We start from the raw sequence: 15,881 nt of genomic DNA, 5'->3' as shown, positions 1-15,881 counted from the left end.
GATGTGTGAACAGAAAACTCGCAGTATACCGCCGCTATACTACAAGGATGGATCTATCCGTTAAAATTCTACGTATCCGTATATTTTTACTGTTCCGTCGTCCAGTATTCGATGACAAAACGGAATGTCATTTTTTTACGGAACGATATTGTTTACTGTATACAGAATACTGTGCCATGTGTGAAGTCGCTCATACAACTACATACGCCATCGACGAAAAAAAAACGTACACGATAAAACGGAACAGTAAAACGGAGACATGTGTGAACCGGCCGTCACACATGTCTCCGTTTTACTGTTCCGTTTTATCGTGTACGTTTTTTTCTACGATGGCGTATGTAGTTGTATGAGCGACTTCACACATGGCACAGGATTCTGTATACAGTAAAAAATATCGTTCCGTAAAAAAATGACATTCCGTTTTGTCATCGAATACTGGACGGACGGAACGGAAATATACGGATACGTAGAATTTTAACGGATAGATACTATGTGCGTGGCGGGCGGTATGTGCGGGGTGTAGGCGGTGGTATACTGCGAGTTTTCTGTTCACACATCGCATCCAGTAATGACGGATCCGTTGAACGTTATACGGTGCCTATGTGTGAACAAAGCATAAATTTATGACGTATCCGTTAAAAACGTACCAGTAATACGGACTCCCATGTGTGAACGGGCCGTTACGTTGTATGAGACAGAGTTCATAAAATAGAACTGAGTGCTTGTTGTATGATAAGATTAGATACAAACATATCACTTTATGAGAATAAGTAGGATATGGATGGATGAGTCACTTTAGAAAACGATTTACAGTACCCGGCATGAAATATTGCACATCGAACTTTAGAAAGAGATTTCGGCTTCGTAGAGCGTTGTCTCTGTCACTCATGCCTATGTGACGTTTCGTCGGTTTCAACGACAGAGACAACGCGCTACGAAATCGTTATCTCTTTCTAAAGTTCTATGTGCAATATTTCCTGCCGGGTATTGTAGTACATTGGATAAGATTTCTTTGTTTTAATGCAGCCGATCATTGCAGTTGATTGTGCTGATTAAGCAACGTTGGAGACTGGATGATTGACCGACTTTTGAGGCGAATATTCCCTCTCCATTTCCTTCGTGCCTCAGAGGGCCGCGTCTGTACCGGTTTTCTTTTCACTGATATCTGGTTAGTCGTTAAAAGTGAGAATTAAAACAGTATGGAGTCGTATGCGTTAAGAATCTGGGAGTCCATACACCAAAAAGCTCCAACCATTTCAAAAAGAAAAAAAAATAGCGAGCAAACGAGCAGGCGAGTCACCTGATGATGTTAAGAGGTTACCGCTGGTCATGAACATTTGCAGTACCAGAGGAACCGCCAATCGTTGCCGGCCTTTTAGGGATTTGTTGGTCCGTTATGGGATTAATGAACAATGGTGTCACGATCTTCAGCAATGAGAAGTACGACGCAGAATGAGAGCTGTCCCTTCCAAAGCAAGATCTCGATTATCCGAATAATATCCGAGTCATTAGGTAATCCGTCGATCGATCCCAGCCGAGCGCGAAATCTGCTGCTAGGTCATCGAACCCGCTGCGCTCAACGGTTCGCGAGATGCGGTTAAATTGAACATGTTAACTATTGCGACACGGCCGATGGCCTTGCTTAGCGATCTTTAAACCATCTACACATGTGCGAACTGCGAAGTTGCTTGTCACATTTCAATGTCCCGGCTACATTAACGGGAAACGCCGTTAAATAACGCGTTAATGGCCGTTAACCGTAGGTTTAAACACTGCCTAACGCGTTAATTTTACAACGGCATTCACATTGTTGATAGGCGTTAGACTGCATCATCACTTACTTGAGATAACATCAATTAGGTGAGATCGCATTCAAGGTCTAACTTGTATCAGAATAAAATAAAACAAAAATGAACCACAGTTATCTGTCTTTCTATTTATTGTAACTTGGACTTCAAGTTACAAGTTGGCTTGTCTGTAGTTGCTCTTACTTATTTGTGTATAGAGCTGACTCATCGTACGAGTACAAAGTACTTCCTTTGTCTAATAAGTAATAACTTAAGGCTATACTTACTAGAGTGTTACTAGATAAGGTAGTTTAAATAGACTACTGTTTACGTGCATATTTTAAGTAGAATATATACATTTTAGGAAATGTTTTGCATGAGGAAGCGACCTAGAGGACTAGCTTAGGGTATACCTAATATGTGCATTAATACGTATAAAGGAGATTAGGTACATAATATTCATCATCATCATCATCATCGTCAGCCTGTGGACATCCACTGTTGGACATAGGCCTTCCCTAAAGAGCGCCACCACACCCGGTCCTCAGCCTTCCTCATCCAGCCACTTCCCGCCAGCCGCTTTATATCGTCGGTCCATCGTGCTGGAGGGCGTCCCACACTACGTTTGCTTAAACGCGGTCTCCACTCAAGGACTTTCCGGCTCCAACGGCCATCGCCTCTACGACAGGCATGGCCTACCCACTGCCACTTCAGCTTGCTAATAGTTTGGGCTATATCAGTGACCTTGGTTCTCCTGCGGATCTCCTCATTTCGGATCTTATTCCTCAGTGAAACTCCTAACATAGCCATAGCTCGCTGAGCAACTTGGCCATTTGTCAGTGTCCACGTTTCAGCACCATAGGTGAGGACGGTACATAATATTACATACATAAATCCCTATTGGCCTATATAAATATACAATATACATGTAACACAATAAAATTTTGGGATCTACAATTCTACATCTCCTGAGGATACTCCGGTGTCAGACTGAAACATACCTACCTTGCAGTGTGTTAGTGGTCCGTATTGCTTTAGCTATTTCTTTAGTAGCGGGAGAGTGGGCAGTGTATAGTGCATATCGCTTGCTTTTCCTGCTTCTTTAGCAGTGAAAGGACGGCGGCGGCGGTGTATAGATGCTAGGTACCTACATATCGCATGCTGCACGTTGTACGATACAGATTTGTCTGTTTTGGGAGATTATAGCCAACTAGATTATGCCCAAGACGTCCGCGTCCGCGCGTTAACAATCCCGAGAGAACCTATTGATTTTCCGGGAGAAAAAGTTGTCTATGTTAGTTTCCGAGATGCAAGCTACCTCTGTTCATATAAATTGGTTAAACAAGACAACAGACAGACAGACAGATACATTTTCGGAGTTATAATAAAAGTATGGAGTATGGATTAAGCTTGTTGTTCCTTGTGTTGTATCATCTACTTCCGCAAAGTAATTTCTGCTTCCATCCAATGTTGTTGATAGTGATCTTATGAAAAGCAGGAAGGTATAACAGCATCAAATTCTGATGTCTGTTTAGACACGTTATTTTTAAACTTCTCGATCTTTTAACTTCGTAAATATTTGGCGGTATCTATCTAAAATTGAATCTTTGTCGTGTGTCCTATCGCGAAAAAGCTTCTAATAAATCTAGAATATTGGAATTTACAAATGAGGTCCCCCATTTGCAAATGAAGTCAGGTAAAAAGATTCCTGGACCTGAACAGCTAGAGGGGACTCGAATCTCGATATGAGTCTGCTTATGGATATATATTTTTTAGCAATTTTTACTGGCCCCCCCTGTACTAAAATATGCTATGCCTAGCTAAAAACCTACTGTTTACTAAGCTATTACATTGATCGCGAGCAATTTACTCTTATCCATTGAGGAGTTCTGTTCTCCATCTCCGAAGATATTCATCAGATCTTCACCAAATTTATATGGGACTACCTGCAAAGCATACCATTTTAAACAAAAAAAATATTCCAAATCGGTCCACGGGATTTTTAGAAACTTATATCCACGCGAACGAAGTCGCGAGCATCAGGTAGTAAATACATAAAACTTGAGTTTACAAAAGTAATGGTGGGCAAAGAAAGTCAATCCTTATTCGGTAAGGAATGTCCTCAGTTGCGGGTCGAGTACACTGGGTAAATATGCAGAGTGCGCCGAAGTGCCGCCCACGTCTCGCCTTACTGGGAGTCGCCGGACCAGCTTTCCATGCACCGACACCCGCCTTGCGTTGGGACAAACAAGGCGCACAAACACGCTGCCTCGAGGTCACACTAACGACTTCTTGTTTCAACAAGTGTAAATTAAAAATTTATAACACCCCCGACGATCCAAAGTATTTGAGTTTTCCAAAACATCATTTTCAAATAAATAATTATGTATTTAGGCAACGTCCATCTTGACAGCTTGACATTTGTCAATTGACATAATATTATGAACCTAACGGTTATCTAACCTTCTTTTCTACAAGAAAACTAGAAAAGAGCTGATAACTCTTAAACGGCTGAACCAATTTTTTTTGGATTATAGCTAAGAACACTCTCGATCAAGCCACCTTTCAAACAATAAAAACTAAATTAAAATCGGTTCATTAGTTTAGAAGCTACGATGCCACAGACAGATACACAGATACACACGTCAAACTTATGACACCCCTCTTTTTGGGTCGGGGGTTAAAAAGAGAACCTATACACCAACATATAAATAGACACATCAAGCCTTCCCGCAATCGGTTGAAAAACGAAATCCTGTTAACAAGAGTGTGGGAAATGCGATAATGGATTAAAGAACTTCCGAGAGTGCTTCCGAAAAGTCCCCGTAAATCCCGTCTTTCAAATAAAGTTCTCCTTCGGTTTTGAACAAATGTTTGAAGGAATATCGTCAAGTAAATTCTGCAGCCAGAGCAAATCAGGTTTAGTGCTTACTGCCGCGGCGACAGTCCCCTTTATTGAATCAATTACTCTTGGAGACTGAGCAAAAAGTTAACCTGTTAAAACGGTGGTTGCAAAACTTAGTTAAGGAAACCAGGTGACGTGCCAACTGTATATCTATCCATATTTTTAGGGTTCCATACCTCAAAAGGAAAAACGGAATCCTCAACGGAATCACTTTGTTGTGTCTGTCTGTCTGTCCGTCTGTCGTGTCTGAAGAAAACCTGTAGAGTACTGCCCCTTGACCTAGAATCATGAAAGGCAGGTAGGTATGTAGGTCTTATAGCCCAAGTAAAGGAAAAAATCCAAAAACCGTGAATTTCTGGTTACATCACAAAAAAAAAATTAATGTGTTTATGAACAAATATTAGTATTTTCAATTTTCAAAGTAAGGTAACTATACCAAGTGGGGTATCATATGAAAGGCCTTTACCTGTACATTCTTAAACAGCTTTTTATTTACTTTTATGCATAATATTTTTTGATTTATCGTGTAAAATGTCAGAAAAAATACCCGAGTACGGAACCAACGGTGAGCGAGTCTGACTCGCACTTGGCCGGAGTTTTTATGAAAATAGTGTGTGAACTAAGATAAGCCTTGCCGCCAAGCGATTAAACGATATCGTCAGTATAATTATATTATTGTATTGTTTGTGTTACCCCGATCAGGGTCCCGGCCGGAAATCAACGCTCTATGCTCTTGTGTAAGTACATAATATGTACATACAGAAGAGCAATACAAGGCATACAGCATTATCAGAGTGGCAATATTGTACCGCGGGATATGGTATAGTACGCGACAGGTCGAGATGGCAATCAGGGTGAGGATGCAGCGCACACATCCCCGCGCTAACGTGCTGCAGGTGAGCGCAGGTGACGTGCGGGTGTGCGGGGCGTCCCCTCACCTCATACCTCGCTTGCCATCTTAACCTGTCGCGTATACCTATACGAGAAGAACTGAGAACCTAATCCCCCTTTACAAATACAATAAACAACTACAAATTAAAATTTAACTTAAGCTGCTAGCAATCAAATGAGGGTAGAAAGAGAAAAAAGAAATGCTATTAATTAAAGGTAAAACAATTTTCGCTTCTTGGGATTTAATGATTTCGCAAACGAACGAAGTTACGCCGCGAACGGCCCCATTAAACGGCGGGGAAAATGCTTTGCCTGCTTTGATTGTATCTCAATTATTTCAACTTGAGGGTAGTCTTGAAAGGGATAAATATTAAGCACCCACCTCCCGCAAAAAATTGAGCTTTAATTTTAATTAACGACTGTCGCCCTCAAGATGGGTCAATTCAATTTAGCATCCTTCTTTTTACTACTAGCTGATGCCCGCGATTTCGTTCGGTTAGATTTACTTTTTTTTTAAATTAGCCACTTTTTATGTTAATGTGTCAATAATAAATCCTTAGATATACAAGGAACCAAAAGCTTAATTTGCTATAATCCGCCAAACTAATGAAATCTGTATGGTACGCAGCACCACACAAAATCCAAGACCACTCGACGCACGTTTCGCCCCTACACCGGAGCATCCTCAGGAGATGTAGACCTTACAATGTCTAATCGCAAGCAAATTAAGCTTTTGGTTCCTTGTATATCATGGACTTCCGCAAAATAACGCCTGCTTCTATAATACATATAAATCCCTAGCTATCCATGTTTAAATTTTATAAGCGATCGATTGAAAAAAATAAGAATGTTGAACGATCAATTTTAAACACCCAATCGAATCGTGCTGTCAAGTGTGAAATAAACTCACTTGAATAATGCTTCAATAATAATTATTATTGTTTAATTGATATTTGAAACATCTAACTAATTGAATCATGCTTCAAAAAACATCGTTAAAAACGGTCGCGCTATTCTAAGAAAATAACGTTAAGTTAAGTTAGCGTGGGCGAAACTGCAGACATGAGTCAAGTAAACTGTGATCCACTTATGCTTTGTTCGATTAATTATATATCGTACTGGTTCTCGGTACACTCATACTTTACTGTATTATTCTCGTTTGATATAAAATTAGAGCATTGTTATAGATTGGTGAGCGTGGGCAAACAGCTGATAATGTGTCAATCGTAAATAATAATTAATTAGCTGTCCATATTTAAATTTTGTCCAGATTACCTATACACAGTTTCATCGGCACACTTATTGATAAGTGATAACTAAGTAGATGATGCCGGCTTCGGCCGCGTGGCTTTAAATTAACGTTAAATTTTAATCGTCATCAAAAGCAAAATGCTTTGTTAAAACCAGGATTTTTTTTAAATACAGATACAAGTTAGCCCTCGACTGAAGTGGTATGGCCACAGAATTATAAATAATATATTAAACCCATAGGTACCCCTTTGGTTTCTACACGGCATTGTGATGGAACGCTAAATCGCTCGATGGCAGGGCTGTGGTGGTGGGGTGGTAACTAGCCACGGCCGAAGCCTCCCAACCGATATTGGACAAATACTTTTCCTACAACCTTAACCTTGGAGATATGAATCTCAACTCACTTTGCTTTTTATTGATGGTCAAAGTTTTTACCAGTAACCGTAACGTAACTTTAAACACTTGTCATGCAACTAGAACCACAAGAAAGATAAAAAGATATAGGTTTGAGGATGACACACGCGCCAAAAATAAACGACTTTTTGTATGAACTGATAAATTGGAACCAGTTTAACGGTCGTTGAGGTGACGAATACTTTAACGAATCTTTGTTTTTCAAATTAAAGGTGTTCTCACACCACGACACGATACGCAAGAGCCGCATGAGGCGCACACACCGTTAAAGCCGCAAACCACGTAAACAACAAAATTAAGCAGCCGCTGCAGCCCATCGTGCCTGTCGAAGAAATGCTAATGACAGCAACGAAGGTCGGCGCTTAGGCATTACGCAAATATTTGCAGCTGACTGGTAGCAAGTTGACTCTGAGGCCTGAGCTGCAAATTGGGTGCAAGCCTATGGCAAATTGCGCACGCACTTTTGCTGTAAAGTGCAAATCGGCCGCTGACTTAATGAGACGGCAAAAGAAGCGCACTAAAGAGGAAGAGGTCTGCGTAGCGTAGGTACAGCCTACGCGTTGTATTAACGCTCCATCTAAATTCTAAAATATGTATTTGTCGAAGCCTTACGTGACCTAGACTTAGTTCGCTGTAGTTAGTCGCATCAATGGAGAATCTCTTGGTTACTGCTGCATGAAAGTTTCTAGCAAGGATCTCCATAGAACACGGTATTGTGCAGCTTGTATCCAGCTACTCGTTAAGATCGTCCATCCACCTAGTGAGAGTCGAGAGTCTTTTAATGCTGCGTTAAATTCCGGTGTGGGGTCACTTTGGAACCACGTTTATCGGTTTTTCAAGCTACTCATTTTAAAAATTTATAGCAGCCTCATGCTGCCGAAAACATTCAAATCAGTAACTACTGAAAAATACAGCCGTTATGCCTCCTGCGGTCTGCGAGCATGCGGTAATGTGCGATTTACTTTACGTCGAATATGAATAATTAATCTCTGACCGTTCAAAAAATTTCTAATCCGATCGATTCCCGGTTATGTCGTTAAATAAAAACGATATTTTTAATAAAAAAAGATACCTATCTATCTAAAAATAAACTCGTATGTAGGTACTGATAAACTATGCCACCAATTTTATTTAACAACCCCTGAGGTGACAAATTATAATATGTATTTTAAGGAACAAAGTTTTTAAAAATGACCTGTCCTATTGGCTATTGACCTGTCAATAACAGAAACCACGAATAAGTAGGCACCTAAGAGTATTTCGATGAAAATCTTACAAAATAACGGAAAGGAAAAAATAAGGAGTAGATAGGTAGTAGGTACTTATTTACCTACCTACTTCCTATTATAATTAAAATTTTACTTGAGAGAACCTAAGTAGATGGTTGGTACCTACTACACCCACTTTAAAGCACAAAGTTTTTAAAAACTTCCTCTGTCCTTTTGACCTGTCTCTAGTAGGTATCCACATTTGGTCTCGGGAAGCATCAAAAGTAACGGAAAGCACGAATAAGTAGGGTCAATTTGGGGGTTGGCGACCATTCGTTACTTTGCGACCGTTTTAAGCTAATACTGCAGCAATACTTAAATAATAAGCATTATATCCTTCTCTTTCACACGAACTTCAGCTAGCGCAAAGTAAGATAATACTATTCCTCGGGTTTCTTAAAATTGGCAGGATAACATTAAACGTGTGACGACAGGCTTTCCTTCATTTCGTTGCCAATGCCAGCCGTGTGTGCACGCTCGCAAAATAAGAAAAAAATTAGTAAACACATGCTGTTTTCGAAGTGAGTATTTTCCTTACTTTTCTACTTTTGCGGGTCATGATAGTTTTTACAATGTCTATAGTGCTTGGATCATACGTTTTTGCAATTATTTAATGAAGAATATAATTAAATATCTAAAAAACACGGTGGTCGCATACTCATACATGGATTTTGTAGATATTTTATTTTGCGGCCGGGTGGTCGGTTTACTGACATCTTGAGTCATAAATAATTTGTCTTTTTCTTACACTTAATACAATTAAAGTATTGATTACGAATATACAATTGATTTTGTAGCGTGACGAGAGCACTACTGTTAGTTTGCGGCCGCCAAAACATACTTAAATCTTTAGATTTTTGTGTTGATGTGGTCGTAATCTGACTATCGCAAATTAAGATTTTGTTTTACGACCACCTAATCATTATAGGCGCGTTTGGATGCCGTAATCTAGTTCGATAAGGTCAATATGCGGCCACCGTTGGAATACTTGGAATGTAAAGAATTTTTTCAATAATAAAATAAACCACGTGTTATTTTGAAGAGATATAAATAAAGTAAAGCAATTTTATTACTTTACAGATGTCGAATGCATCAAAAAAGAAAAAAACTGCTAACTATCCACCAAAAAATCTGGAACTGGCCCTTAAAGAAATTAGAGAGGATAAGAAAGGAATCAGGGAAACCTCTAGAAAATATGGGATTCCTAGGACTACCATCCAAGACAGGCTTATCGGGAAAAGGGCCGATGAGTTAAAAAACCGAGGACCAGAACCTATCCTAGGCTCAACTGGTGAAAAAGAAGTTGTACAGTGGATCATAAACTTAGCAAAATGTGGGTTTCCCCTAAAAAAACAGGAACTCTTGGACACTGTTCAAAAAATATTGAAAGATAATCAAAAAAAAAACCCGTTTAAAGATGATCGCCCTGGCCAGACATGGTATAGTAGTTTTTTAAAAAGGAATCCGGAAATATCCCTGCGATCAGCAGAAAGTATTAACAAAGCTCGAGCAAGGGTCACCGAAGAGTCCATCAGATTATGGTTCCGAGAGCTAGAAAACTTTCTGATGCAAGAAGGGCAACTAGAATTGCTTCGACAGCCTAATAGAATATTCAACGCTGATGAAAGCGGATTTTCACTTTGCCCGAAAACTGGTAAAGTTATTGGTCCAAAGGGCTATAGAAATCTTTACCAGATTAAAGCTGGAAACGAAAAAGACAATTTGACGGTCTTAATCATGTTTAACGCCAGTGGGCAAATGTGTCCTCCTCTCGTCATCTTTCCTTACATTAGACCGCCAAAACAAATCAGCGACAGTATGCCACCAGATTGGTGCCTTGGTAGAAGTGAATCTGGTTGGATGAAGAGTGACGTATTCTTCGAATACATCACCAACGACTTCAATACGTGGCTGGAGAAAAATAATATTCCAAAACCGATTTTACTGCTGATTGACGGGCATAAATCACATATGTCGTTAGTGTTGAGCTCTATGTGTGAGCAACTCGGCATCATACTGTACGCTCTTCCACCAAATACTACGCACATGCTGCAACCTGCTGACGTCAGTGTTTTTGCTCCGTTGAAAAGTAATTGGAGGAATGTCGTCCGAAAATTCCTGGCAAAGCCTGAAAATGTTAATAAATCTGTTACAAAAACAAATTTTTGCCAGCTGTTTAAAGACACAATCAATGATCCTCAAATGACTTCAAACATAATCAACGGATTTAGAAAATGTGGGCTTTTCCCTTTCGATCCAAATGCCATTGATTATACTAAATGTGTCCAAAACACAATCGAACAATTAAATCGACCAAGGCCTGAAATAACTAATCAAGATCTGAATTGTACACGAAAAGTCTTGCGTCATTTAAGGCCAATACTAAAAACAAAAAAAGTGGACGTAAACCTTATTTTAAGAGAAATTAAAAAATTGAGAAACACGGAACCACAAGATACCCAAATCTTGTATGAAACCGGATCCGAAGATAGGACCAATTCAACAGTTCACCTATCAGCTTCTATAACAGCAGGAGAAGTAAATACAAACAATTCGAATAATTCAATCGAGACGCATTTCTCTAGCCTTGGCCATAGCGGTGACCAATTGATATTATTACAGGATAATAATGTTACGAACGCAAACCCTTGCCATGACATATCGGTCGAAGTGGATGTACATAACGTGCATGGATCATTGTCCCCAAATTCACAACTAGAAAACCAAGCAGCTCATGAGGAAATTGACGAAACTCTTTCAACGTTCCACATTTCCGGCAGTTACCTAGAGCACGGGTCTTTAGTATCTTTGGATGATGTTCTTATAATTCCACTTCAAACAAGTACACCGTCACACCCAGAACATCAAACTTCTGTAGCTGAAGCATCTCAAAATAACTCCAGTCAACCAGATGCTATACAATTCAAGGTACCAATGGCCAAGGTTGGTTTACTTCCTGAGTGCACTGAAAAAATATGTGATACTACTCCAAATTTACCTTTACTGTCACTAAATGACGTAATAATCATGCCTGATAGTTCAGAACCGCCATCTTTCAATCCAAAAACCTTCTCTTCTCAGCCAAATAATTCAACACAATCAACGCCCTTATTACAGGAATTAACTTTTGTTACTGAAAACATACAATCAGACAGTAGTGAGTCACAATTTAATCCTAAATCTACCAACCCACATGAAATATTCAAAAAACATTTATTTGTTCCTCAACCTTTGGAAAAATCAAAGCAAACTGTTACCAAACCTAGACTTCCTGCTGCCATTTCAAGCAGAAAGTGGCGTGAGTTTTACGAAGAAAAGGAAAATATAAAGATTAAAAAAAATGAAGCTGTAAAGCGTAAACAGGAAGTATCAAAAAGAAAGAAACTGGAAATGCAACAAGCTAAGAAAAAGAAGTTGAAATCTCGCAAATCACTAAAGACAAATGTGCAAGTTATGAAAGAAAATTGTGCTCAGTGCACAGATATATTAAACAGTGACACCGAGGATGATGAAAATAAAAATATTGGTTGCGATTTTTGCACCAAATGGTTTCATTTTAAGTGTACCCATTTTAAAGGATTAACGTACAATCAGGCCAAAGATATGCCCTTTAAGTGTACTCCTTGTATTTTAGAAGAAAAATAATGTAGCATTATTTTTACAGTTAGTTTTTTTTCTTCGCAATAACTATTATTTTATTCTTCTATGCAAAGCAGGCAAATGTGAAGTGATTACCTACTTAATATTATTGATCATATTTTTGTAATATACATATTATATTATATAAATTATTTTTAAGTCATAAAAAAACAGAAAACAAGACTAAATGTATAGCTAAGTTCAAGTAAAAATTTTGCCTGAAAGATTATATTTATTGTTGATTTATATATTATTATTTATATTATTTTTGTTGGTTGATTATTATTATATATGACGTTATTAGGTATCTATTGTTACAAAACTATCTACTAAAAAGACAAATGAAGACTGGGTAAGGAGCTTAGTGTAAGTTAACATTGAGCAAGACTTTTAATATTGTTTGTGTTTGTGTTTTTTGAAATATTTTTTTATATAAAGTGAATGCAACTAGAGTTTAAAATAGTAGCTCAGTTTAAGTTAAGATTTATTAAGAAGTTCAGATGTGCCGCCTAAGCTGATGTTCATGTGAAAAGTAATTTAGTCAGGCTATTATGTGTTGATTTTGAATCTATTTAGCATTTATAGATACTCTTATACTTAATTTTTTAATACCAATGTGTACTTATATGTTATAAAATTAATATTATTGATTATATTTTTGTAATATACATATTATTATATTATATAAATTATTTTTAACTCATAAAAAAAAACAAGACTATATGTATAGCTAAGTTTAAGTAAAAATTTTGCCTGAAAGATTATATTTATTGTTGATTTATATATTATTATTTATACTATTTTTGTTGGTTGATTATTATATATGACGTTATTAGGTATCTATTGTTAAAAATTATACTATCTACTAAAAAGACAAATGAAGACTTTGTTAGGAGCTTAGTGTAAGTTAAAATTGAGCAAGACTTTTAATATTGTTTGTGTTTGTGTTTTTTGAAATTTTTTTTTTTTATAAAATGAATACAACTAGAGTTTAAAATAGTAGCTCAGTTTAAGATAAGATTTGTTAAGAAGTTCAGATGTGCCGCCTAAGCTGATGTTCATGCGAAAAGTAATTTAGTCAGGCTATTATGTGTTGATTTTGAATCTATTTAGCATTGATAGATACGCTTATACTTAATTTTTTAATGTCAATATATGTATGTTAAACATCACAACAAACCCTTTATTAAGCTTAAAATACGGGTAATTTGAACTTTATATTAAGACTGAATATCTCTGTTTTGTAATAAGTGATTAATATGATTAATTATATAATTCAAACAAAGCACGCATTTATTTAACTTTATGGCCGTAAACTGACTTCACGATGGTCGCAAACTAAAAAAAGTGGTCGCAAACTAGCTTTTCCGCCTAGTTTAGCATGTTCTATAATTTAAAACTAAATCAAACTAATTTTGAATAATCTAATATTTTTAATTAATTCTTGAACATATCTGTTACGTCCACATAAAGTAAAATATGACGTTTAATAAACATATGCTATCTATTTTATTTTACAAAGTCTGCCGTTCCGCTAATCGGTCGCAAACTGGCGAAATGACCCTACGAGTAAATATTTTGATGAAATCAAAATTAAGAAAAGCAGGAAGGTTAAAAAAAAACCCTTAAACATTATATCTACTTTGTACTTAACTTACCTACCTGATTTACAAACATTTTTACCCGTGAATTTTCTCTAGTGAAATTAGCGGTGTTAAAATAATTTTCGTTCCTGCACTGAGGCACTCAGCTAAAATTTACAAATAACAACAGGTCACGCCGTCATGCCCCGAACCCACATCGAAACATGATTAAAAAAACTATAAAATTTAGAGGGTGCGCTGGCGCATCATTCGATCAATAAAATAAAAACGGTGATATTAACCATATTTTATTCATTTAGTTTATTTTATATTAGCCAGCTGTTTTTCTAAAAATAATTTCCCAATTTTTTTTGGGAACCGCAAATGGAAAAGATCAAAATCTTTGCATATCTGTAATAATCTCTCTTTGTAATATAAAATATTAGGCATGAAATGAAAATAAAAGTAACTTACATATGTTTTCAACTTCCATTGTCGGGAAAAGTTTGTTTTGTTGATCGTCACGGGGTGCTCCAACGAACAAAGAGATTTTGAAATGAAGAAGCGGTGTGCACTCGCGAGTCACGTTCACCGTCCGTTTAGCACAAATGGCAGAAGGATTATAAAGTGTTTTTGGCTCGCACCTTCTATTTAAATCTAGTTACACCGTTAAAACAGTTACAAGTTCAAATTAAACTGAAGAAACGCAGGTTATGAACACGGAACTGCATAGATCCTCGAAAACAACGATTGACAACAATGAAAGAAGGCAATGTTTTTTTTTGGTTTTGAACTTTCGATGACACCGATTGAGATAACGGACACAAACCTACATTCCTATTGGCTTAAATTGAAATTGCCGCTCTTTTCTTCCAATGAAATCGACTTCTATTGACCAAAGATTTAACAGCTGCGTTCAAAACAAATGTAGTGTTTTTTTTTTTTTTATAAAATGCTGCGCGTGTTCTTTTATACTTAATTTGTAATAAAGATGTAATAAAGTTATCTTCTAAATTTAACTAGAAACCATACGTTACGTATCTCTTATATCATTTTTCGCTGTAGGCAGCTGATGTAGGTACACCCACTATAGACATAGCGACATCTATGGGGCTGATGAAATTTGTGTTTATGGCAGTGAATTTCGATACAACTTATTTACTTAACACAACTTACTTTTGATCAATAATAATCTTTGTTGGTTGAATTCTTATTCAATCTATTACCCGTGCGCATTAACATGGCACCTGGCTCAAAACAACCCCTCCTCCCACTTCCCCGCGCGATGCCCCGCACGAGTTTACCTTAATTATCATTTTAATGCTGCTGTAAATAAACAAGTAGCGCCATCTGTGAAGCTCGCAGAAAAACTAAAAGATTTTCAGTTTTCACCAGAGATGCCAGAGTATACTAGAGGGAATTTTCACATCAACACTTTACAGCGAACATCAAAGAATTATAATATAATCACTACGTTGCGCTGCACTGATGACTGAACTCATTTGATTCTGGATTCAAGGATTTAAAATAAAACTAAAACTATTTATTTTAAGGGTTTTTCATTGTTTAATAAATAATTATTATCAATGCATTGTAAAACTTTGTAATGTTAACATAATAATTAATGTGTTAAACATTTATTTGGTAAATGGGCGTAACATAAAAAAACTACAGAATACAGATCTAAGAAAAAGTATTATGGAAGAGAAATAGAGTTAATTCTTCCCAAATAAAATAGAAGACAAATTAATACCAGTCATATAGGTAAATTTATTTATGGATTCCATTATTTTACATTATTAAATATCTTGAATGCATTTAATGCATATTGTTTAATAGTGGAATGCTTCTCTGTGATTTACGATGTAAAACTGGCAAAATTCATTTGATTAACATTTTTTGATAACTATTATACATTGTATAAAGGGGTATATAATATTATTATTAGTCTTATCAGGGAATTTTCTAAAGCATGTCACAAAATACATTCAGAAAAATATATTATAATACAATAGGATAAAATTATACATACAAAATCCAAATGTAGGTACTAATAAAATCTATTATTATACTTTTATAAAAAATACAACAAAAATACTAATGTTACAACTATAGTTTCTTGGCCGCTTGGTATAGGTATGTG

The 15,881-nt window shown here is 36.8% G+C and overlaps 2 protein-coding genes across 3 annotated transcripts in view; one reads left to right on the top strand and one right to left on the bottom strand.

Annotated features, from left to right (window-relative positions):
- LOC123864754 (stathmin-4) overlaps window positions 1–14,537 on the bottom strand; it is a 94,628-nt gene extending 80,091 nt beyond the window's left edge. Inside the window, exon 1 of the mRNA XM_045905398.1 lies at window positions 14,213–14,537. Coding sequence (XP_045761354.1) covers window positions 14,213–14,231 — 19 coding nt within the window. The 5' untranslated portion in view covers window positions 14,232–14,537. The remainder of the gene's footprint in view (window positions 1–14,212) is intronic.
- Window positions 8,766–12,756, top strand: LOC123864692. Of its 2 annotated transcripts, XM_045905313.1 has the most exons (3): window positions 8,766–9,037; window positions 9,597–9,797; window positions 10,815–12,756. In XM_045905313.1, exons 2-3 carry the CDS (start codon window positions 9,597–9,599, stop codon window positions 12,159–12,161), a joined length of 1,548 nt encoding a protein of 515 aa, XP_045761269.1. In that variant the 5' UTR covers window positions 8,766–9,037; the 3' UTR covers window positions 12,162–12,756. The 2 variants fall into 2 exon arrangements, with proteins under 2 accessions (XP_045761269.1, XP_045761276.1); XM_045905320.1 differs by having other exon boundaries at window positions 8,766–9,798; window positions 10,816–12,756.
- Window positions 14,538–15,881: the final 1,344 nt, after the last annotated feature.

This window comes from Maniola jurtina, chromosome 1 (genome assembly GCF_905333055.1).
Source record: "Maniola jurtina chromosome 1, ilManJurt1.1, whole genome shotgun sequence".
Taxonomy (NCBI): Eukaryota; Metazoa; Arthropoda; class Insecta; order Lepidoptera; family Nymphalidae; genus Maniola; species Maniola jurtina.
Note: the sequence above shows the minus strand (reverse complement) of the source record. Positions and strands in the feature narration are given on the sequence as shown.